Here is a 25,313-nt window from a genome sequence, read left to right as displayed (position 1 = left end):
GCCTCCTCCGTGACCTCGTGTCACCTTACTATCATTTATTTTCTAACTTGTCAATGGATATTAATTCATCGCGTTCGCAAAACGTCGTCGTTAGGCGTTTTAATGCCGTTTTTTCTCCGCGGCGCTGGTCGCCGCAGCCTGTGAGCGTATGAATAAAGTAGGCAGAACACATTTACATACGCCGCTTTGGGCAGTGACTCACGATGCATCCATGTAAGGCCCAGAGCGAGAGGTGCCGTTGGCCCCACACGCCTACGTTAAAACGTTCGCCCGCCCGTGAGCCGAAGACAAAGGGAGGAAAAAAAAAAGAAGAAATAAAAGATAACCCGTTCTGTAAAAGGTTCGTCTGCGCGATATCGGCTCACGATTCGTCGAAGATATTGAGACCGCGTCTGTAAGGCCCAAATCCTTGGCGCTTGGCGCAGGATCTCGCGTATCGGGGCGTGATCGACTCTGCAGGGTGGTGAGACACGCCTCTATCTGGAATACCTCGATGAATCTTCTTCAGCCTATAAATCAATTAGCGCGAGGGACTTGTTATATCTTCCCGTAAGTTATTCCGGCCCACAAGCTCATTCCGGTTATCAGATAAGCACGCGCAACGTACACACGCAAGCGCGAACGCATATACGTGCGATCGTGCCATTGCGATCGGTTTACGGCGGCTGCCACTTTCTCATCCGTGTGTCTTTTGTTTCTCGATGACAATGGCGTATGGGGCTTATTATGCCCACGGATGATGCTGGACCACAAATTCGGCTAACATAATTATCAGAAATATTAATTTAACTCCGGATAAGTAGCGCTCCGATTTGCGAGAAAATTGAAAGGACTGTGTAATTATGTTTTCAACTTTTCCCTATGTAACGGAATTAAAAAAAACAGTCATAAAATAAGAAAAATTTTAATGCAAGAATGTTATCACGATCATATCTTCACGCATTATATTTAGCAGTATTTATTCAAGGTTTCAACCTTGGGCATATCCGGCGGATTCACCAGCCTAGAATCAAGTGAAAAAATCGATCTCTCGTAATTTGCGTCGGTCAGTTTTGTCGTTTAATCAAAACTGTGTAAAATCGTGTTTTATTGCGACGTTTGATCCACTTCTACGCCACTGGTCAATGCTGCAGTCTGGGTCTGCTGGCTGGCAGTGCTGGCGGTTCAAACTCTCCCGAGTCTCCCGCCAGTCTCTGAGTCTCTTGTTCCGTCAGTGTCTCTCGCGTGTTCGCACGGGGAACATCGCTCGCGCGTCTTCGCCAAGGCCCATTCCGGCGAGTCCTCGGGCTTTCCCATTAACGACGAGGATATTCGCGGACGGTGAGAGGAGAATTCGGCTCCTCGCGCCCGGGCCGAGCCGCGTCGTCCCCGCCCGGCTAAATGAGAGTCCCTCGCGGATAGTACGAAAACACTCGGTCCTCTTCTCTCCCATTCCTTTCCTCTTCCGCGTCCGTCCCTCCTCTCTTCACCCCTTTGTTTACCTGTCCGACGCAGATCGCGAGTGCACGATTCGCGGACGCGTTTCGTAATTACCCCGGAGAATGGACATGGCCGACCGTTTCTGGAGACTGGCCCTGTGCTGGATATGCATCGTCGGGCTCGCAGGCGCCAACGGTGAGCGATACGCTTAGATTCAGTCGCGATGGAACGTAGTCTCCGCGACCACCGTGATTTTATTTAAAATAATAAACGCGTAAGAGAAAGTATTACGAGGGAAATGTACGCGCGTCGAAGAAATCTCAAACGCGTACCGAGTACAGACGTACCGCGTTGTCTGCGTTCGATTATAGCGTTCAACAGTAATCAGTGACGAGGAGGAAACATGACAGTCGCGAATGAAAGTGACGTCCCTTTGTTTCCAAGCTGATTACGCTGCCGATCGGCGGCCGACGCGGCATAACAAATAAGTGGCGGCATAACGCGTCGCACAGAATGCATCGTAAAGTTTCGAAGCACCTGACGCACGCGCGTCTCTTTAAGTAGGATGTCCTAGATCGCGATGCCTACGAGGTATCACGAGAGAGATCATAGCATAGCCAGTCAAGGTTGCGACGTTCCCTCATGCGTCGTGCGACGCGCTCGTTATGACTGACTTTAGGCTCGTTACTGTTGACGTTGGTAAGACGTTTTCTTTCCTACTCGCTTCACGGTCCGGCTATTTATGAAAATGGCAGTGTCCGACCGCAGATAGAACAAACCGACAATGAACACGCACGCACGACGTCGGGATCGTTTTGCGACTCGCAAGAGTTGCAAGGAGTTCTTCGCTTCTTCCCTCGACACGAGTCTCACGTGTTTCGAGCTTAAAAAATCGTCAGGCACACCTACCGATGAGTTTATACGTTTTCAGATCACGTTCAGCGGTCGCGAATTCTCCTCGCGTACGTCACGCGATATTACGAGGCGTACCGAGTGTATTCTTTCATCAAGGAGATTCTCTCGGAAGTGAAATTCGCTCGCGAGCTGTGCAAACAATGCGCGCGCTCGCATCATCCTCGACGCAACGCGCAATTAAAAAGTACCCGCAATCAGGGAACGAAACTAGTAATTAGTAATCGCGCGACACTTGCAATTAGGGCAAGGCAGAGGATAAAAGGCTAATTATCCGTTAAGGGCCGCTCGGCTTGGACAAACGAGAGGGGACAGAGCGACGGTGCATTCGAAATTAACTGACTGGGATTACTCAAATTGAAGATAATCATACTGATGATAATTATACATTTTGTTCATCGGTGGAAGTGACCGATTTGCGAGTTCCAATCGTGCCTTGGGAATCGAGGCTGCTCCAATTGTTCCTCCGAGTCTCTCTCCCTTCGTGTTGACGTGCAATTAATTAACCCTAATAGCAGCTAGATACGTCGAATGAATTGTATGGTTTCGCAAATGTGAAATTAGTGCGATTGCGCGCGGGATTGTGTAAGAGAAGAACACGTGTGCGGAAAATAATTACTCTCTGGCACTCGCGCGCGCGGAAATTCGTCGTGTGTGAGTAACCAGACGTTGATGAATCACGCCATGACTCCATTGTGATCTCCTATACTTTACCGTGTCTATATTTGTATTGGAAAATTGCGCGAACCATTATGTAAATTAGAGCGATCGCTAAAAGAGAGTACCCGGTATAAAAATAACACGTAAGCAACTCCGCAACGATTACATCACGCTTCTTTTTTTGTAATACTTGAAAGTCAGTTCGCTTAGCGATTAAAATATAAAAATAGCTATATCAGCTATATCAATAATTAATTAATTTTATATAGATCTTTAATGGGGATCTCTTTTCGTGTTGTTTCATGATGTTTAGGAGAAAATTTATTATTTCCTATTATTTATATATTCGCTCGCGTTGTAGCTTTTCTTCGTCAGTAGATAGATCGCAATCGACTTCCTGCCTGTATCATTACTCCATCGCGGGGTTACGTCCGTCGAATTCTCATCGCCAGTCGGCAAAATTGATTATCTCGTATAATGGGCATAATTGAGCTGACTTACGACTACGGGGAAGGCAAACGCGGGAGAGGAGAAATAGGATTCTGCGATAATCGCGAAAAGAAAGGGAAGGTGAGCAAGGGAATGCAATTTTCTGTGTTTTGTGATTGCGCGTGTGTTTCCCACCTGCTCTTCGTTCTCTCCTAGAATCCGCGGAACGATCTTAACTGACTATCGTCCCGGAATTAATGGGAGATCCGTGAACAATGTGAGCTAGCTCCCGCACTAACGTGTGTCCGTAACGGGAAAGACACAGAGCCAGGATTAAATGTTTTTTTACTAATATGCGTAAAATATTGGTAAAAATTTTGAAATATATCTACAGAATTATCTATATTATTATCTATACATATATATTTCAATTATATGTATAGAAGAGGCTTAACTGTGTGACGCAAAAACAATTCCTTACGACCGAAGATAATTTATGAAAATGAAATAATGCTAATTATTATATTTCTGTATTAATGATATATATTGCCATTACCAACAGAAGACTCTTCTGTGTTATTTATTATTAAAGGATTGCAGGAGAGATACAATATTTATCGTGGATTTCGATCTAAAGAAACCTTGCCTTTGTGTAGAAGTGCAATTAGTTTTTCATTAAAGATAGGATTTGACGCAAAATGACGTACAATAAAAATTACGCTTCCTTTTTAAATTAATAAAATTCTTTATATGAAGAAACACTTCTATCGCTTTTCCGAGCAGGGTGCTGAGGCACATCAGTCCGTTCTTGTAGCGAATGCGAGTGGGAGAATCATGAGGAAAGAGAAGGTGAAATTTGATCTAAGTAGCTCACCGTTGTTACGCCTTGCGCTCTATTCTCTTTATTTTACCGCCATTATGGTTATTAACATCATACTTAATTGCTAGACGGCAAATGCGAATTGCAAGGTATTCCGTTCCGTTCGCGGGCGGAGTTTCTTCTTATTGGTTTTCACGTGTGGCCGCGGGCGCGTAACATCGACGGATCGACAATAGATAAGAAAAATCGACAATTGGCGAAGAGAATGGAGTCATGCAGAAAATTGGCGCGCGCTCTGTTAAAATGAAATGTCAGGCCGCACTCGCTCGTGTTCAAGGATAATGAGATTTCTCGCGGTTTTAAAACTGTTCGCTTCCTGGCCGGTTTTTTTTGTACGGCCGTTCTTTACGGAATTTTTCCCATGTGCGGCTCATGAAGGTCAATTTATTCATTATACCGCATGGAAACCGCACGGAGTTTTACGAGAAAGCGAAAACGCTCACACCGAGCGGAAAAGGGATAGGGCAAAACAGTTCCACCGACTCATTCGTGCTCCCCATAATCGCGCTCAAACACGTGGTCAGGAATGAGGAATAATACGAGAGGTGAGGATCAGAGCCAGTTGCGTACCCAGGAAGTTGTAAGCCCATCGTTGAAATATAGAGACCCGTTCGAAGCGACCCGTTTGAACGTTAAATGAAAAGATCGACTCGAAGAAAACAGGAAGGTTGTATTTTATAACATATGTATCACCGTTATAAATTCTATTTTACGAACGATATAAAAATACATAGCTTGAAAAACGATTTCTTTATTAGAGAGAAAAAGATCTGTCGATTAAATCAATAAGTTCTCTTGTCTGAATTACTTTGGATTGCGGGAAAAGCAATAGTATGCTTTTCTGTTTGTCTGAATTGCTCTGGATTGTGGAAAAAGGGGAATTGCACGATAATTAATATAAATTTGAACATAGCTGTCTATTGTGTTAAAATATTCTATAGGAAAAAAGTCAGGTAATCTTCGGTCAAGTACTTTTCAGTTAACCCTTAAATGCCACACCTCTCAAGAATCTCGTAAATGACACATGGGGTCTAAAAGACCCCAGCATGAAAAATGTCTCCTTACTCATTGATTTTTTGATATTTAGTTATGAAAATTATTTTCAATGTTGTTCAAGGCTTAGAAAAGAGAATAAAATGCTTATATTGTTAAAATTTCAATTTCAACATAGTACAAAAAATTAAGTAAACTGAGTACTGCTAAGTGTACAACCGGGTAGGTCAATCACTCAACTATCATCAATGGGAGCATGAGCTCCATTTTTGGGGGGAACATTTGAAAATATATCATTGTAAAGAGTCTGGGGTCCGCTGGACCCCGAGTGGCATTTAAGGGTTAAATAATGATTATTATATGCTAAATAACTAATTATATGTCGGTTCTTTTTCTAACGTATCTCTGGAAAATATAAAAAAACATTTAAGAAGAATATGATAAAAATAGGGACACACGTTATTCTCATATTGCAAAATATATCGCTAATTGTTTTCATCACTGAAAACATTAGTATGAAAAGAGATGTAGGATGACGCTGTAATGTTACAGCACTGTGAGGGATGGAGGATGTGGGGTATGGGGAATGCACAGGGCCCTGGAATGGGAAACAGAAGTGGGAGTGAGAGTGGGAGTGAGGAATCGGTTGGGAGAGGCCATAGGAAAACCGGTTGCCAATCTGCACGGACGCGTTGGACAGAGCGCTGGGGAGATCATCGAAAAAAGGCCAAAAAGGCCGAGCTCCGGTTTCCAGTAAAGCGATCAGACTTTTCCTGACTCGCGAATCTTTGGATCGGTTCGCGTTTACCGACGAAGTCGGGCAGAAGAGATCAAAAGCTTTTCAGACTTTTTTTTAAATCTAAATGGCGTATGTAACAAAATAAAAAAAGAATTAATTAATACAAACAGAAATTTGCAATAATAGAATAGATAAAGAAAGCGTCATCTTTTTAATTAATGCCATATATTATTTATATATTTAATACTATCATATTAAGGCATCATTAAATAATTATCTTGTTTAAAAAAACTTTATAATGACAATTTATATGCTCTAGCAATGAGTTACAATGCATGGATAAGCAACAGGAAATTAATAAAATAAATGTCTTAAGAGATAAACGCGAGGCGATTGTTCGCGAAAGGGATGCACGAGCGTGACTTGATCTATTAAAATGTCATTAATCAAGCAAAGAAATCAAAGTCTCGAGATGGCTATGTATCTCGAGATCGATTGCCGCACTGATGTACCAGATAATCGATGTTGCACTGTCGTGCGTATTTGACGTAACGGCAACACTTTTTTCCGTCAGTCCATCCAGACGTGCTCTATCGGCAGCGATCTTTTTCCTTCGCCGACTAGACAGCACCTCCCGTACTCGGTTTCTTCGGCATTTAACGTATTTCCTTCTCAGCACCTCTCTCGTCACACCTTTCAACGTCCTCTCACTCGGTGACCCTAGTTTCATGAGCTATTCCAAGACGGACAAATATTTCCTGCGTAATTATTTATACGTGAAAGATAACCGCGCGCGTTCCTGCCGCAGGCACGTTCAGATACCAAAAAGGAAGTGATCGAAGGTCAATGTGGCATATCGAATGCGCCTGAAGCGAAATGGCAACGACAGTAAACGTTCAATTTCTCGTAACTCACAAATTAAATGACGTCTTGAACAGTTATCTCGACGTGGCACGAGGAAAAGAACGTGGATGGATAGTGAACCCTGACACGTCATTTTTGCGATAGCTTTATGAATGACGACCCAACCCATCGAGAGAGACGAACCGTTCGTCACGCGTTTAATGACACATCTTAACATATTCCAAGCCATAAATATACGATATCTTTTCGCGATTATTTTTTATTCTTCAGGTTGCAATGTAGGAACGTTCCCTTTCTGATTGGTACTTTAACGCGTTCGCCGTTAGCTATAATAATGGATTTTTATCTATTAAAATTAAATGGAACGTAAAAGCACTTACTATTTTAAATCTTTATGATTTTAATTAAATGTTCTTAATCTAAATTTCAATTATATAAATTTTATATAACTCTCTTGCATTTAAATTACCACATTTAATGTATAATGATTATTCTTCCTATACTAACTTATTGATGGATATGTCAGTTGGATATTTATAAAACTGCGGATATATTATATATTTTTTGAGGTCATCACCGAATTATTGCCTAGGGGAATATCGTATTTTTACGTCGATACCTTTTGTGAGCATGACCTCTTCTCTCAGGAGTTCTTATGTTTGTACTTCACGTGTGTATGTGTGTGGGGGGCCCAGCCAAATATGGCGGATACCGGTCGGACCACTTGAGTGCATGCGTGTCACTCGGTACATGCGTAGTGTTACGGATTCGTGTGCACGCATCGTGTGTATCATGTGTGTGTGTGTGTGTGTGTGTATGTGTGTGAGTGTGTGTCTGTGGAGATACCATCAGACAAGAGCGCGCAAGGGGACAAATTCTCTGCTTTATGTTAACGGAAACACTTTTGCGATCCTCGGCAATAACTAATGTGATCTTTTAATGCTCCTTTCCATTTAAATAATTTAAATAACGTACGCATTACGTACGTTAAATTTTTTCTGTGGATTAATCAGAGACTGATTAATTCCGTTATACACACTAATTAAATTATTTTGGAGCTGTTTTAAAAATTCTTGAGATTTCACGGTGAGCCTAGGAGAAACGGTGCTTAAGCGCATTGAAGCGGTCCACGTTCAATTCGTCATAAATTTTTGTTTTAATTTATAAATGATTTAAAAATAAATCTTCTATTCCACACACATTGTTGGAATTATCAAAGAAAGTACATCTCTCAAAGCATCCGAACAGGGTGGCTTGATCGTGAAATCTCCAGAAGAAGCAGAATTTTAAAGACTCAGCTTCTCTCGACGAGATTACAATTAATAACGGTAATGAAGCAATTTTTTTCATTAGCATTAACAACGTGACCTCAATGTATCTAGTTGCTACCAGGAAACGTATGGCAAAATATTGCGAAAACATTTCCTGGTAGCAACTGGAGACTGGAGGATACGTGTCGGTAGGACCGAAAAACTTCGATTTTACAGTGTTCCGCATCCGCGGAGCATCAATCGCGATGTAACGAATGATGCGCGGAACGAAATTGTTTGCTCACCGAACTTGCGTCATTTATCACGAAGTGTTATCCTGCTACTTTCCTCGGTACCGGTTTGCTCCTCCTCGGCAAAAGAACTAATTCGTATAAATCGCTGTTTTCCTTACGCCCTGTGCTCTCTTTCTCACTGTCAGGAGCGTTCATTTTCATGATTGATAATGATCCGGCGAGCAGCGAGCCACAGGTTACACGCGAACTTCGTCATTAGACACGTGTATAATCAACTAATCATTAATCACACGTGATCGTTTTTTTTTCTTTGGCGGATGCCAGGCAAACGATCTTCCAAATCCGCTGCTCACTCTTGTTTTATTAATAAAGACACATCGTAACATAGAGACCTGAATTAAAAATACGTTTGAATGAAAAATTCCCGATTGCAATTTTCGATTAATCAATGAATTAGTTAATGGAAGATCAGTCTCTTTCATATCCAGTATCCAAATTATATTAATTTGATTACTTTAACGTTAATATTCATACGTTAACAAAAGCGGCGAAAGAAGATGCACTATGACGACTATGTTTGGAATATATTTTAAACGGAGACCGACGACCGATTGCGTGTTTTCATTTCGCAGAAGCACGCTGCACGATACGTTGAGCAAGTGCACTTAGCTACGTATTTGCGTCCATTTTCAATGTAACTGTACTGATAAAGCTGTGGATTAATCGAAAATTAATGCTAATGAAGACAAATAATCGTGCGGCGCTAAAGAAGCGGGAGGTAAATCTCGTGAAATGCGAAATAATCTATAACGAAGTAGAAGTAAAAGTAGAAACATGAGTGCGCAATGCGAAGTGAACGCTTATACTCAAGGCCGCCCGATCGCGCAGCGATTTATTCGCGATCGTTCGCGAAAAATGATCGGTGTTACTCTAATCGGAGAGAAAATTGCAAGATGACACAACCAGAGCACGCAGCCGATTTAACAATTTAAATAACAGCGGAAAGACAATGTCGTTTTATAACACGGTGAATCTGTTTTCCATGAGAGGCTATCGGCATGCCTATTAATTATCGAGCGGCGGATAAAAGCGAGAATGTGTGTCCGGCGCGGACGGTGTATCGTCATAGTCTGTCATTTCAGTTTATTACCTATAATTACTCCTATCGCTTGTCATTTACACCTGCTCCGATACCACTGCACGTGTATTTACGGACTATGGCTGTGCTACTGCGTCTCGTGATCCTCTTTCCCATCCCTGACGTATTTGTCGTAATTGCAATATTTTTTTATACTTTTTCTCATGATTCACACTCCATAATTATCCCTACGTCATTATTTCATCAGGCGCCGCGGCCCTCGTATACGTTTTACCCACATTCTAAGTTCGAGTAATGAATGTAACGATCGTATACCAGTCAATTAGGCGAGCCTAATAAAAATGACCGTAAAATGTTGGTAAAGTTTTATTTTATTGCAGCAAATCATTCTTTTTAACGGCACACTCTGCTTCGTATTCAGAAACATTTCAGTAGTTCAGTAGTTGAGAAACGCGAACGGTATATTGCACAGAATAGCATTAGATAAGGTATATCTTGGTGCGTTGTCATTAGAGAGGAAGATAACGAGGACTGCTCGCGGATTTTTTTACTAGATGCTTTATCTGTTATATTTTATACATGTCTAATGCATCCACGTACCATCTACGTTATACCGCGGTGCTCCAACTTGCTGAGCACCTACGCGGGAAAGAGGGACTCGAGGAAACAATTAAATCCTGTGATCAGATAGCGCTGCGAGTATCCTCTGGAAAATGTATTCCGTGCTCGGGCTGCGTCTAGCACCAGTCCGGATAACAAAGCGGTCTACCGGAAGTCAGATAAACTCCGGGGACTTGATTCGATATCTTGGAGATGACAGCCGTGCGCGCGCGTAGTAGCATCCGAGATAACAAAGGATCCTATCCCTCTGCGAGATCTTATCTCATCCAGTCGATTTACTCTTGGAGAGTAAATCGATTTTAAGTGATCGATTATCGGGCGATATTTGTCAGCGTAATGCCGACAGTCATTCTAAAGTAGAAAACGAGAATTGATTGTGATCATAGTTGCTGTTATAGAGCTACATTGGTCGAATCATTTAACATTAAAAAGAAATAAATAGAAAAAACTAATCATGTAATCCGAGAATCTATAATCATAGCTCATATATTTATGGCTTATAATATAAATTATTTCGTTGTGCAATACAAGTACATCTTGTAATATGTGATTTAATAAAATTGGCTGTATAACGATAATTAATTGATGATTTTTGCGCCATGGAATATCCGTGAATAAAATGAAAGAAATTTCACGGGAGAAAAATTCACAAAAATTTCGCTACGATTCGCGGATAGTGCGTCTGCGGAATGCAGATCTGAAAAGTGCACAATGGACTATAAATAACGACACGTGCGAGCGTTTTATGCACTGCCGAGCCATAAAATTGTTTAAATAATTGTACGGCTATGCTCCGTAGGACGCCGACTTAATCGTCGTCAGGATTACCGAAAACGTATGTATAACGGTAATTCTCGGTAGCGCGCATAATTTGTATACCGCGTGACGTTATAAATAATTCATTACATTTTCGCAGCATCCCTCACCGACACGCTCTGGGAGATAGGAGAGGCTCCAACAAGAAGCAGAATATTAAACACGTTCCAACTGTTACCTTAATTTAACTTAATGTGCCACGTTTGTCAAAAGGCATTTAATTTCCGTAAAAAAATATTTTATTATCTAGATGTACGTATCGTGGATAGAACGGAAGATATTTTTTCACAGCTGTGATTTAAATATTAAAAAATCATAAAGATAGTACAGAAAAATAGTTTGGTAAAACTGGTAAAATTAGTCATCGAAGAAATGTCAATGTTTATCGTTTCCAAGCAATTTTAAGGATTGAGGCTTCTTAGAGATTTCTCTCTGATTCGTCCTGCGTGTGACTCGTCCGTCTTCTCTAACCGTTCAGGGTCTCCGAGAGAGTCCGTACGTGATGGACGATCGATCGTTTCCGCGCTAGCGATTACTCGCGACGGCGACATACGGTAGCGCCGATATTAACGACGCAGCGAGAGAAACATCGAATTCCGAAGGCGACCGTCGCTTTTAAAGGGAATCTCTCTTCTGCGCGCGATTTGTAGTCATTCGGTCGATGCTCGCGACGCTCGGTTTGCCGTGAATATCGGATTGTATTACTGTCACTGGACGCGCCTCGCTCATCTCACGCGATTCTCCTTACCTTTCGCGTGTGGCGTATCCAGCTTAAAAATAAAAATCATAACACACGCGATATAACTTGTAGATTTTACACGATCGGCAGAGTTGTGGTATCTTTCTTTGGAAGATTGCAAAAGGGAATTGTTCGGATGACGATCAGATTTTGATGTAAAAGGAGAACAAGTATAAAATCAGTCAAATAAAATATATATAATGCGGTACGCGCATACTTTTTATTTAAAAAATTATATACTTAATTGAGAAAATCGGGATCGCGTAAATTAGACGCCGGAGCAATAAATGTCTAATGCCAAAATAAACTTTATTGTATTAAAATCTAATGATATAATGATTAAATTAATATTTAAATTAATTAGTCGGGACTTATTACATTATCATATTTATAGAGATCTATCTCATAATTATCGTTTACGGAAAATTTTGCCTTGCAAACTACTGCAACTGCATCAAGTCATCAGACCGTGCCAATCCGATTGCAACCGAAACATCGTTCCCCCGGTGGGCATAATAGCCCAGTCGGATCCAGGAAGTCGGCAGAGAAAGTACCGAGGAAGGCACTAACTAGATATCCATCGACGTACGTGCCTCATCCTTCGCGTGCTCTAATCCCCAACGATCTGTACCCGGTCGTAACCGGTCCCTCTGCCGTCCGACGATTCCGTCGTTTCCTCGGAGTTTCGATCGACAGAATTGTGGGCCGCTAATGATCACTGATGATCAGTGATTTACCGAGCTGGCGGCCCTTGTAATCGGCGTGCGCGTACTGCCGCGGCGGGCAAAAGCAACCGGAATGGAATCACCGTTACCGCGTGTATTCGCCATAGCTCGCCTGCGCTCCTCTTTTATCACCCGACGTTACTTGCATTGCTTTGATTAAGAACTTTCTGATCCTGTTATGCAGCGCCCTTTCTCGCCTCCCCCGTTACGCGCCCACTCGCATGATCCGATCATGATACCCCGCGAACGATAACGCAAGTGATTCGTGCGTTATCCGACTTCCTTGTCGACGAAGACGTCTCGATCATTAAAATTATAAACAGCAATTAAATTTCGTCACATAGTAATTAATATATGTATACGATTTGCAATGGATCAGGGTGATCCGCGAATTTTGTTGATCGCTGCTAGCTTCGTACATCAGCAGAATCAACGAAGAGTCTTTCCAAAAGAAAGAGGAGAAAACAGTACTTCCGCACTCTGTTTACAAATCACAATTAAAGTTAATAAGATGGGATATATAAAAATAGGAAATGAGATATCTAAGCGATTACATGTGATTTTTGTGCTTCTTAAGCAAGACCGTAGAGAAGAGACTAAATATAAGCGGCGTAATAGCGGCTGAAAATTATACCGTTTAACGCGAAACGTAATTACACGACGAAGAGGCGTATCATTTAACGATTCGTATAGTCTTTATACTTTTTCGACCTATGTAGCCTAGCTGCAGATATAACGGGAGTAAATAAAAATAAGCCAAATGAAAATAAAAAATGAGGCATTCATTCTTGCAAAAAGATTTATGTACATTCACGGAAATTAAATGGCAGATTAATGTCACTCACAGATCCGGTATAATTACAGCGAAACGGAGTGATAATCGTACTTAGTATATTCGTAATCTTTACGTGCGCGCTATATACATTTCCCTTATTACGGAGATTATATTTTCTACTCGTTATTGCATGCGTATCTTATATTTGCACGACGCGATTGCTTTTTGTAGTGCCACCGATCCGGTTCGCGCCGATGACGATCCGTTTAATTTACAATAGATAATGCTAATAGATAACGTTAATACGATGTGTCACATCCGTGTAAGAGTTTCCTTGTGTCACGTCAACGTGTCGCTTTGCTCGCAATGCGCGAAAAACCGGCAGCGCGCAATCGCTATCCATTTCTTTTTTCCTTCCGATCATTCGGTACTGTTATCCACGCCAGCCAGCACGCATACGCGATAACTCCCCGCGAATATTAATTGATTACTGTAATGTAAGACCGTCGCATTTACCGTTGTTCGGTTTGTTCGCTTTCGTACGAGAAAAATTGAAGGATCGTTTCATTTTTATGCGTATAGCTAGTTACAACAAGAGATACCTCGCGAAAAAGAAGAAGAGACTGTCTGTCTTTTTGCCGTGAATATTTGTGTTCCAGGACCAACCGATTTGACGTTAGTGCTTGTGTTATTTGAAGCTTAATCGCTTCCGACAACAACAAAGTGTTCAAGCGTAATAAGCAGGCAGCGCGTTGATTTTTACCTCGCCGCGGAAAGCGGAAAAGATGTTATTGCACGCAGGACCGCCGATTCCTGCACGTTCGATCTTCGCGGGAGCCCGAACGCAGCCGCGCAGAAGCGTAATTATTCATCTCGGGGTCTCATCTTAACACTTCGCAGTAATGGCTACAAATTATTGTAATTCCGACGATCGTAAATTGGCGCAATTTACTTCGCTTCTTCTCGGTAGCGCAACGAGGTAGCCGCTCTTGCGAATTCCGCGCTATACGGAACAAAATAAAATGTCGTGCTAGCGGAAATTGGCACTGTTATCAGCAGATGAAACCGGTCATTGGGCAACCGATTGCTGGTTTTATAGTAATATTGAATTTTACCACTACGGGAATATGAATGGAAAATGGGAATCGGACGAGCCGAGGTAAAAGGGAAGAACCTTAAGTACTTGGTACGTTTCTTAGAATCAAGTCGTTATCATTTTTACCTTGGGAACGGCATGAGACTAAAAATAACGCGTTGTTTTACAGCATGATGGACTCGTTACTCTTGAGAGGATTTAGGCGCGTTAACGGGAATACAAAAACGAAAGTAAAGTGGCGGTGCGGTAAGCTCGTCGGGCAAAAACCGCGTTGAAGATAATGGAAACGAGCATAAGAGAGTGAGTCGCGTGAACCGGGTTACGAGGAATCGGTAGAAAATTTATTTTGGTCATGCAAATGTGAAATGAGTCCGACTTACGAGCGAACGTACGAAAAGCGGGAGCCCACGGGTTGAAGGCATACGAAGAAGAAGAGGAGGTCGAAGGTCGCGAATCCTCCTCATCAGTCGGGAGGTCATTATCGGTTATCTTGCGGAAATCTTAATCTTGCAAGCTGAAGGAGGCGCGTCGAAGTGCGCGAAAGACGACGGGGGGTGGCCGGTAGTATGGCAAGCGCGTTGTAAAAGGGGAAGGAGGAAGAGAAGCAGGGGGAAAGAAGAAAAAGCGGAACTCTCTCAGGATCGACGAGAGGACCGGAGGTAGTATGTAGTACCTTCTATAGTTTAATGGTAGAAGAGCGCAGGAAGAAATAAGAAGCGTCGAATAATAAAGAAGGATAAAAGGGGCGCGAATGGCGACGTGGAAGAAAACGAAGGAAGAAGGTCAGGTTCACGGACCTCGGGCTAAGATCGAGGGATTAGCGAGTGCACCACATTTGAAGCTGATAATTATGCCCGATAGTACGTGAGCGCGGCGTCGGTCGCGAATAATCTTCGGGCGGAGTAAATGTGAAGTAAATTCGCGATCGGGACGGGCAGAACGGCAGAAAATAACGCGAAGGAACTCTGGTCTACCCTGATATATTTTGATCGATTCAAGGCTAGCGTCATCAACGCAAGTTAGTTTCAGCCTCGGTTTAATTAATCCGTCATCTCCGAAGATTGTACGATGATGCAGAGTAAATTAAAGTACGTTCCTTTCTTGAGTTCTCGAAAATTTCTTATATCAAGGAAAGAAGAGATAGAGTAATGTCGCTATAAAATTTTTATAACGCTGAGGCTTTCTTGCTCGAAGATTTTTTTGCGCATCAATTGTTTCCAATCTAGTAGCCCGATTTATAGCTTTCTGACAGAACAATGCAGACGCGGAAGCGTAATATTGGATCGCCGCTTTCGAAGACGGTGACCACGCAAAGGAAAAACCACGTTGCCGCGGCAAGCTCAGGAAGAAGGGAAGAACAGTGGGTGAAGGAAGATAAAGAAGAAGAGGAAGAAGTCGAAGAGTGGTAACTCAGCGGGGAGCGACGGTCGGGGAAGGGAAGCTAAGGTCACGGACCTCCTTCTCCCCGAGATCGGCAGAAGATCAGCCGCGACTCGCGCCTTCGCTACCTTCGCGAGAACGCTTAAACTTGCTAATGGAAAAGACCGCCGTAGCTTCGTAGGGATGTTTAAAAGCGACACGCTGCGCAGTCACGTAATTTACGCGTTAACTGCGCGCGCGGGACGGTCTGACTGACAGACGTTGCATAAAGTCCGCTCAGATAAGCGTCTGGGTGACGATCGGAGGAGAGTCATTAGCGGAGGGGGATGAATATTCGCGACACGTTTTGTGTCAAAGGTGACGGCCTCCGCTGAAAAAAAAAATGAAAGTGGCTCTTTCCGCCGTGAATACCGAGAAAAATGCGACGTCCGTCGTCGCGTCACGCCGCTGGCCGTCGACACCGAGTGAGCGAGTATGCTGATGACACCAAGTTGGCGCATATTAAGCGGACAGAACAATTTCAACGAGTCGAGGAGAGAGGAAGTACCTTTCGAGACCGTCCTCGCGCGGTGACCATCCTCGTGCGTGACGCGACTGCATCGCATGGATAAAGATGAGAAAACGCTCGAGATTCGAGATAATCTCTCCTGCGTTCCGAGAAGGCCCGGCCGGGGAGAGACGTATGGTCCCATTAAAACGACGTAAAATCACCCCGGGTGATTTCCGCAGCCTTATCGTCCGTGTCATTTCGGCCCGTCGTCCGCTCGTCTCCGTCTCCGTCGTCGGCAACGACGCGACACGCAGGCTCGCAGACTCGAGGACTTGATCAACGCCTGTCAGATAGTACCTGCTAATCCTCCGGAGTGCTGCAATCCGGGCGCAGCGAGCGCGGCAGACTCCCGACCGGCTGCCGGCTGAACATCAATTTGTCTACCGGAGGAAATAAAAGAAAGCACCAGTCTCTCCGTGCACTTCCTGATGCGCACGCTCGCCTACAATGTATATTAAACATTCTACCGGTCGTTCAGCGTCTGTCAGCCGACGTGACGCTTGTTTATCTTTGCCTCTCGCGAGCGAGATGACTTCTGCAGACCGCGCGGAACATGCGTGAAGGCCTCCTCTCTTTCTCTCTGGATTCTGGTATCGCCTCAAGCGATCAAATGAGCTGCTAAACCACGTAAAAATTCAGCTCGGGGCATCTTATTTCTCATTGAATCATCTCGGCTACTAGTTGCATTATTTATCCTCCCATTATCGTGATATTAGACCTGCATTGTGTTCCGTGAAACGGAAAGTAACTAAGCTACATGTGTGAAGGATCAGTAAAAAAATTAGAGGAAAAAAAATAGAAAATAAATTTATAATTTAATTGGCTTGTTTCGAGCAAGTCGATGCCTATACTTGAAACGTCTAGCAGAAAATTAATGATACCAACGACGTCCGCGAGCGTTATTAAAACGTCACAGTCCCTGATTGTTCACTCTGTCATTCATTATCGGGAATCGCGACATGACGGAGGGCTTGGCCGGTGGTTGCCGGACTGCCTATTCCGGGATGCAGCCGAGGATCGGATACATTGCGTGAAACTGCTTAGGTCCTCACCTCAGTCACCTTGTCGTGGGGAAACGTTCGCCACGTTCCCTAACAGTTGCGCGCACGTGACGATGATACCTCACCGTGAATTATTGCCCGATGTGCGCCGGGCTCGCTGCGAAGCGCGTGCGTTAAGTGCGGGGAAAATATTGCTACCTCGCGTATCTTCCGAGATTAATGTTGAATTATACCCGCGACGATATCCCTGGGATTGTTCCCGCGTCGCTTCCTGCTTTGACGCTCACGAAGACACAATCTTCGATGACGTACAGGTCGTTCGAGAGTATTCCAGTGGAATTTTTGTTTAAGAAAGAATTCTTTCCTGAATTGGTGAAAGAGCTTGCACATATGAGAAAGATGTAATGCACTTGAATTACTTCGTAAAAATTATGTAAACTTTCTATTTTATATCTCTCATAACTCTCGTTGAACTTATCTCAGGATTAGGACGCGTTCCTCTCGATACGTGGCTTGACGTCATCCGCGGTAACGGTGAAAGTATCTATCATGGTATTCCGCGAATAAACAGGGTCTAACCCAGTGGGATATGCATCATCACACATTTCCCGAGCGCATCGCTGCGCTCTTCGCTTTTCAAGGTCGAGACGTTTACGACTTTATGGGGCAATTATCGTGGTATACAGCAACTTAGTTTGCGGATGTGGCTAACTTCTCATTCTTCCATAAAGCAAAATCGTAAATTGTCTTGAAAATTCCCCTCTCTCTTATCCAGATATATATATTTTAAGTATCGATTCAAGCGATGATTAATATTAATTGCATATAAAGATCGTAAGATATAAGAAGTAGCGAAAAATTTTTAAAATGTTTTACAGGAAGACTAATTCAATCGTATTTATATTTTAGAAACGTTCTATATAATTTTTCCTATTCTTTGACTTTAAGCTTCTTTGAAAATAAATATTTTAAATCACTCATATTTTGCAAAAGTGTTTCCGTGTTTCTTATAAAATATTCATGTTTATGTTTCAGTGCAAAGCAAAGTAAGATGTACCAAGCAATTGATGGAAGTGGATATAGTGAGGAGTAGTCCGCAGGCGAAGATATATCTCCAGCAATTCAAGCATTTTCCGGGTGAATATATTCAAACATTTTACGTTTGGCACTTGGGAGTAAATCAAATTATTACTCACAACGAAATTTCTACTTTTGCAGACGAGGCTTGTAAGCCGCAGTTTCACGATGGCGTAGCCACGTTTAAATTATCGCTGCTGGAACAGGACATGTTACGGTGCGGCATTACAAGAGTCGTCAACAAAGTCACGGTAAACCATAATTTTATTTAAACAAAATTCCGACTTAATTCTCAACTGTTGCGTTAACGTACATTCCGCCTTAAAAGGTCGCGCGGAAACCTCTGCATTTACATAATACGGGATATAACGTTTTGTATCGGGATTATGAATTTTGATGACGCAGGGTCAGAAGATGTACTATCATCGGGTAATAGTGGAGGAACCTGCGGATTCCAGCAAACACACGTTCACGGTGAAATGCGTAATCACCGAAGTTGTCGTGGAGCCTGAAATCACCGTCGCGGCCAATCACACGGCGGTACGGCGGAGCGTTCTTCCGGCGGGCTTTCAGGAACCTGAGTAAGTCATCAATCACTCGACATTAAGGCGTTTGATATTACGACACCAAGTATCCGGCATTCGTCATGACGCGGCGGACGCAATCGTATTCGCTTTTGTTGTGTTGCGATAAATATGCGTAATTCATCGTGGCACAAGTAATAACGCGCAATAAAGCCGCGGAGATAGTGAGTGGGTAACGTAAATAGAAGAAATCGCAAGGAGGCGCATCCTGCTAATGAGCGTGATATTTATCAAATCTATTAGATTGACTTAGCCGTCCCGGGAGATTCTCGGACTTCAAGCTTTTCATTTCTCGCCAGTCATCCGACAGTGTTAATCGCGTCGTACCTGCCGCGATAGACAAGACTCTCTCACACTTCCCTCGTACGAAATGATCCCTCGGCATGGGCAAACGAGTGGGTTTAATTACCCGGAAGTCGCGCCTCTCTCGCGCGCGAGTGTGAGAGAAAAAACTTCTCTCCGTACGGAAGCCTGACCTACCATTTTGGCGAACGTGACAATCGCATCCTGTCGAGTCAACGAGCATAGCTCCATCGTCGTGCAAAAAGCGGCATCTCTTATTGGCCAGCCGCGATTTATTACAGATAGCTCGAGAAGCAAGAAAATCCATTCACGTTAGATTGCTTAAGCATCCTTTTCTTTCCGATAGATTTTTTTACTACTAGAGATAACTATGTTTGCTAAATGCAAAGCGAGGATATAATTTGCTAAGTGATACACGCCTTCTTCCGTTCGTCTCCGAGACAGGAAAGTCTCGGGGAGAATTTTATATCGGCGTTTCATATCTCGACGACGACGATATGTAATAAATAATTTTAAAATCACTGAGTATAATGAAGTGCAATTACGTCGTATTCTACGCCACCCAAATGGATGAATATAAGCGTTATCATTTCCCGCGTCTTCTAGATAAGCGTAGATCTCGTTTACGCCGTTAGCTTCGCAGAACGGGTATTAACAAGCGAGAATATCGTATCCTATTAAATTTGCAATCAGGCGATCTTCTGGGGCATGTTGAAATGTTTTTTTTTTTTCGTTCTTTAATTGGTCAAGAGTCGGCGACTTACCGGCGAAAAAGTAAAACTGGTCGCCGATTTGCATGGCTACGGAACAAGACGATGCAAAGCAGACGCGGCGCGGCGGTGGGGCTGCTTTATCGGTGAGGACGGTGAAATTGTGTGGAAAATTCGATGATTACAAAACGATTGACCGGCCGATCCACATTCGAGCAAATAAATGTTTCCACTTGACCTGAATATGCGTGCAGAAGCTAGCTAGACTACTACAGGAGTCATCATCATCGAGAGTTCGTAATTTGTAAACGAGTCGAGATGCTGCCGTCTGATTTATTTGCACAACGGTCGAACGCACGTTGCAGCTGCTGGAAAACCAGTATAATATATTTCAATCCGTGAGACCTAATCAGCATTCCCGCTTTTTCCCTCTTCACCTCGAAAATCGCTGGACGGGTCACTCACATCCAACATCCAACTCGCGCGGAGCTGTTTCCAGCCGGTCTAACGTTTACTCGGGGAAACGTGCGGTTCGACGCGAGTACGCAGAAATAGGCGAGGAATAGCCGGACGATTGAGATACAGGGAAAATTGCATCGAGCACGGCAAAAGAGACGTTGCGATTTATGGCTTCGCACAGGAAGATGGAAGACATAGAGAAGATGGAAGGAATAAACGTTGATTATGGAAATGAGCTTCCGCGACGTGATTAAATAACAAATTCTTCCTTCAGCCTCAGATTCAAGTGAATTCTAGAATTACCATTTGAGTAGATGCCAAAGAATTTGAAGCTGAATGCTAAAGAGACGGACGCAGCGCGCAAGTGTGACGGCCTCTCGCGAAATCTTTTTCCGAAAGGAAGACCGACATCAAGTACTTATTAAGTTCGCCGAGGAATTTAATAGCGGGACATCTTGTGTATAGTTGAGACACGCGGTGACATTACGAGAGTCGATTTTATGGTGCGACGAACGACGGAACAGCCGAGTCCATTGCGCAACGGTTCCTTTACAGATGGTAGAAAAGCCACGGCGCGAATTTAGCATGTTGGACGAAGCGTCGAAGAGAGAAGAGAGGCCTGTCGGAAGGATCCCTTGCCTTCTCCCGAACGAAAGTCGCTTCGCCGGTCGACATTCTTCAAGTACCCTCCGGGGACGTGCTCTCAAGAAAACACAGCGAGGAATTTTTATCGCGACTGCCGCCGGCCGCCGAGGCAGTAATTTATTGGCGTTAATCGAACGTACACTTCGACGGATCGGATCTCGCGCGAATTCCGTAAATCGCCGCATCGTCCGCTACCAGGAAGCCGCGGTCGAAATCTTTATTGTTGAATTATCAAGGGATGACATCGCTGCAACTATCCCGGGTTCGAGTCACGCGACGTAAAATCTTCCCATTAACTATCCCTGCTTGTCGACAGAGCTGCATGACTGCTGCATTGTGCATGCCTATTTGCTCCGGGATGAATTCCGGAATTATTAGTTTATGAAGGATAATTATTCGGTTAGTTTTGTTCGGCTTCGAAGAAAATCTGAGCCACGAACAGAGTTAAATACAGAAAATTCTAAGGATTCCTCCAGTTAATGACGGCTCGGACAAATTGAATTTCTCCCCGAGCATGCCTGATATACATTGCGTGTCTCCTTCAATAGAAAATAAGTCGCGTAATTAAATATATTTTACTCAACATTATATCGCGTATACGAAAGGTCGTCACGCGTCAGAAAACGATGTAACAAAGCGCGCTCTGTGTCCGAGATAATGAAAAAGGAGAATGAGACGGTTCAGAATGAGGAGGGAATCATGTAAAATAACACGAGTCACAGTCATAATAATGACTAATGATTCCCAATGTACCAGTCCCGATACTTTGTTATTGAACTGCATTCCGTATACGCGCCTTTTATTTTAGAACTCGATCTGCCCGGTTCTATCTCGTTCCTCATTGCCGCGTACGGATTCCTAGCCACCTGGTAATTTCACGGTCTACCCATTCTGGCGAACATTCGTCTTCGTTATTTCGTCTGTCACCGTGATTTCGCTAGGACGACGATCCACGCCGCCCGGTTGCCCGTAATCCAATGCCATAACGTCGCGGAAGCGAGAGATGAGTCTGCACGAACTGGAGCACGCGTTATACCGGCTCGGAATTGATTTACGTGGCCGGAAAATGCGACGAGCACGCACGGATGGTTCACCTTTTGCTTTTTTTCTCGATAAAATGGATCGTGCTCGGGGTCGCGCGCATAATCTTCCGCGATTTTGCATAAGACCGTAAAGTGGGTCGAATCTTCCTACGGAGATAACTGCGGCGCGGCGCGGCGCGACATGGCACGGCGTCACAGGTCATCGCGATGGTGTGGCGTGTACAAACTGCCGCTGGCTTGGAATTGCATATTTGGATACGCAACATTGATTACCGTACCGGCCAGATGGTCGCCCCTATTATATGATTTCATTTTGGAAAGTAGGCGATTGCGACCTTGCGGTTTTCGGTTCTGTCCGTTTCTGTCGAGCAGTTTATTGCGGATTTGATGTGTGGCAATCAGACGGATTTAAGTAGTTCGCGATAGTTGAACTTATACAATTTAAAGGCTTATGCAGGGTATATATATATATATATACATATATTATACCTGTGATGCAAGATATGCCTATAGAAATTATAGAGAAGAAAAACTTACGAAAGTTCTTAGAGATAATATTTAAAGTCAACTTTCAAAAGCTTATTATAAATACTATTTTTAATTATCATATTCATTTTCTAACTCTTACACTGTTAAGTATTTATAAAGGATGAAATTTAAATCAATATCTTGAGTAATATTTTGTTATTTTCAACTACCATGTGTGTCGAAATTTATTATTTTAATACAAAACTGTATTATTTTAACTAGTATTTGTTTTAGTTAAATTAATGACATATCGAGTAGGAGCAGTGGCGACTTACAGGTTAAAAATGACTGAATATAACTTGATACCACGAATTTAACAGATGTAGATAGATCAGATTTTAAAGAAATTTATTTACTTGCTTTAGAGTGATCGACATACGTGAGGAAATTTCGGGAGCGGCACCAGTTCCGATCCTCGGCGTCGGAGTAAGGCAGGGTGGAGCTTTGGTGACCGGCGAGCTCAACGTCAGTCCCGGTACGCCGTTGCAGATGGAAATATTTTTGGACAACGATTCAGCGCCGATCTACGGTCTGCTGGTGACTTACATGTTGGTCACCGACACCAAAACGCAGGAGGAAACGATTATTATTAACGGGTAATTGATCAACGTCGATGCCGTTGCACACTCGATTGAAGAAACATTGTTTCGCACTATACGGTTCCACTGTACGCGTTTCCGCGCGTTATAATGCGCGTCAAACATGCGTCTCCATAGTTATAGGGTTACACCAATCAAATGCGTGCTTTTTTCAAACGCGCACGTTTAACGTGCAATTTAAACGCGCGGCAACACGCGTGCATCGAAACCAGTTACATCCCACATTAGCCACATATGCATAATTTGCGCACACACACAGAAAAAAAGAATATTGTTGATTTGAAAATATCTTTAGTTTCAACGTGGAAATCTTGAAATGAGATTATATTACGTTAAACAAAGAAAATTTGCTTGAATAAAGTTATTTTATATGATTCAACGAAGAAAAAAAAGTTTACATAAAAAGTTGACATTCTTATAAGAAGATTATAGATTGTTGTATAGATTATAGATTGCATGTATATACGAAACAATGAACGCGTTAATTTGAGTATACAAATTTTGATTTAACACTTTTTTTTTTATGCAGGTGCTCCGTTGATCCTTACTTGTTCGAAAATTTCAACACCGTGGATGGCGACTTCCTGACGGCGAAATTCCGAGCCTTCAAGTTCCCGGAAAGCACCTACGTTCAGTTCCGCGGCACCGTTAACGTCTGCTTGGATAAGTGTCCAGGGGTATGGCCTTATTATTTCGTAGCACGATTATTAAATCAGCGACTTTTTTTAACTTTATTTACACAATCGTTATCCTTTTTTTCCGCTCTGTCGGACGCCGCTACCTCTCGTTCTTTCATCAAGTTTATTAAGATGCGTGCGGGTGTTTATTTCAGATCGAATGCAGCAACGGGCAAATCGGTTTCGGCAGGAAAAGACGCGCCATTGAGATGTCAAGCACCGACAAGAATAAATTGTTCGAGGTAACCATGTCGACATTCATCAAGGTCGATTCCGCGGATGACGTCACGATCGATCAAGGTATATATCTTCATCTCGCCAAGAGAATGAGCGTTTGAATAATTACCGTGTATTCATCATGTTTATGGCTCCTGTTACGGTGTGTACATGTACTTCGTATGTTGTTAGTGCTTTCGGGATTCATCAGGAAAGGAAAGAACAGGACGCACACGAAGGAAAGGGCGGTGATCGCTGAAGAAATCAGGGAGCAGTCCGATCCGACGACAATTAAGACGCACGAAAGAGCGTTTCTCGCGGAAGAGATCAAGGAACAGTTTAAATACAAAGTCACCGAGGTGGTACTCAATGGTTCCTCGTGTAGTGCGCTGAGCTTGTCTCTCCTTTTGGTCCTTCTTTGCTTCTACAAACTGCTGTAGAAGATGAGATTCGTGTTTCCTGACAAAAAGATTGCTAACTGTAAATAAGACGCAGTCTGAGATATGTTAAAAACATGAAGGAAAAGTAAGAAGTATTGCTTCTGGGAATGATAGTTAACTTGCTCACTAATAATAATCGAGAGATTTCGATCGTCATAACAGCAGATCACTAATTATATAGCGGTGATCAGACAGTGTATAATCAAAATATGCCTTGAATGAAATTTGATTTAAAATAACGATATTTCAAAGTAGCGCGTAATTTCCTCAAGAGGAAACTTGTCTTCATTGTAAAATTGCCGTCCATGTTAAAGTACTTATGCGTGATATTGAAAATATGTTTAACGAGAATCGAATGTTAGGCGACAAATTCGATAAAATTTAAATTATCGAATTTGGAATTAAAAAAAAGTTTAAATAATGGATTACCTATCTTGGCGCTAACATAATAAACAGTAACATATGTATATGATTTCTCCGCTCTGCGACCGCCGAATTTTCAATCGCAACGTTTCAGTTTTTAGTTTTATTATATCTTTTTTTAATTATATAACGTAAGTAACTGCCGTATCTCTTGATAGAGTGACTGCCAAAAGAAAATTGGCCTTTGCGAGCGGAGAAAGACGAAGACCTAGTCGTGCGACGAGGTGTAATATTAAAATGCGACTTAATTATTTACTAAGTAATTATTAATTGTGTATTTGTAATCTCAGTTTAATTATTACGTTAAATAAATGTAAAATAAATAAATCGACAGCAGACGCGCGGCACAGTGATTATTTTTTAAGTCACAATTATCCCCTAATACTCATTAAAAATAAACTATAATA

General features: G+C 42.8%; 1 protein-coding gene across 1 annotated transcript; it reads left to right on the top strand.

Annotated features, from left to right (window-relative positions):
- Positions 1-1,209: 1,209 nt before the first annotated feature.
- LOC112458510 lies at positions 1,210-25,202 on the top strand. The gene is made up of 8 exons (XM_025022194.1): positions 1,210-1,614; positions 18,238-18,339; positions 18,421-18,530; positions 18,685-18,860; positions 22,917-23,147; positions 23,680-23,827; positions 23,983-24,127; positions 24,236-25,202. The coding sequence occupies exons 1-8, from the start codon at positions 1,542-1,544 to the stop codon at positions 24,481-24,483; spliced, it is 1,233 nt and encodes a 410-aa protein (XP_024877962.1). The 5' UTR covers positions 1,210-1,541; the 3' UTR covers positions 24,484-25,202.
- The last annotated feature ends 111 nt before the right edge of the window (positions 25,203-25,313 follow it).

Source organism: Temnothorax curvispinosus, unplaced genomic scaffold, assembly GCF_003070985.1.
Source record: "Temnothorax curvispinosus isolate PA1 unplaced genomic scaffold, ASM307098v1 QBEX01008959.1, whole genome shotgun sequence".
In the NCBI taxonomy this organism is placed as follows: Eukaryota; Metazoa; Arthropoda; class Insecta; order Hymenoptera; family Formicidae; genus Temnothorax; species Temnothorax curvispinosus.
Note: the sequence above shows the minus strand (reverse complement) of the source record. Positions and strands in the feature narration are given on the sequence as shown.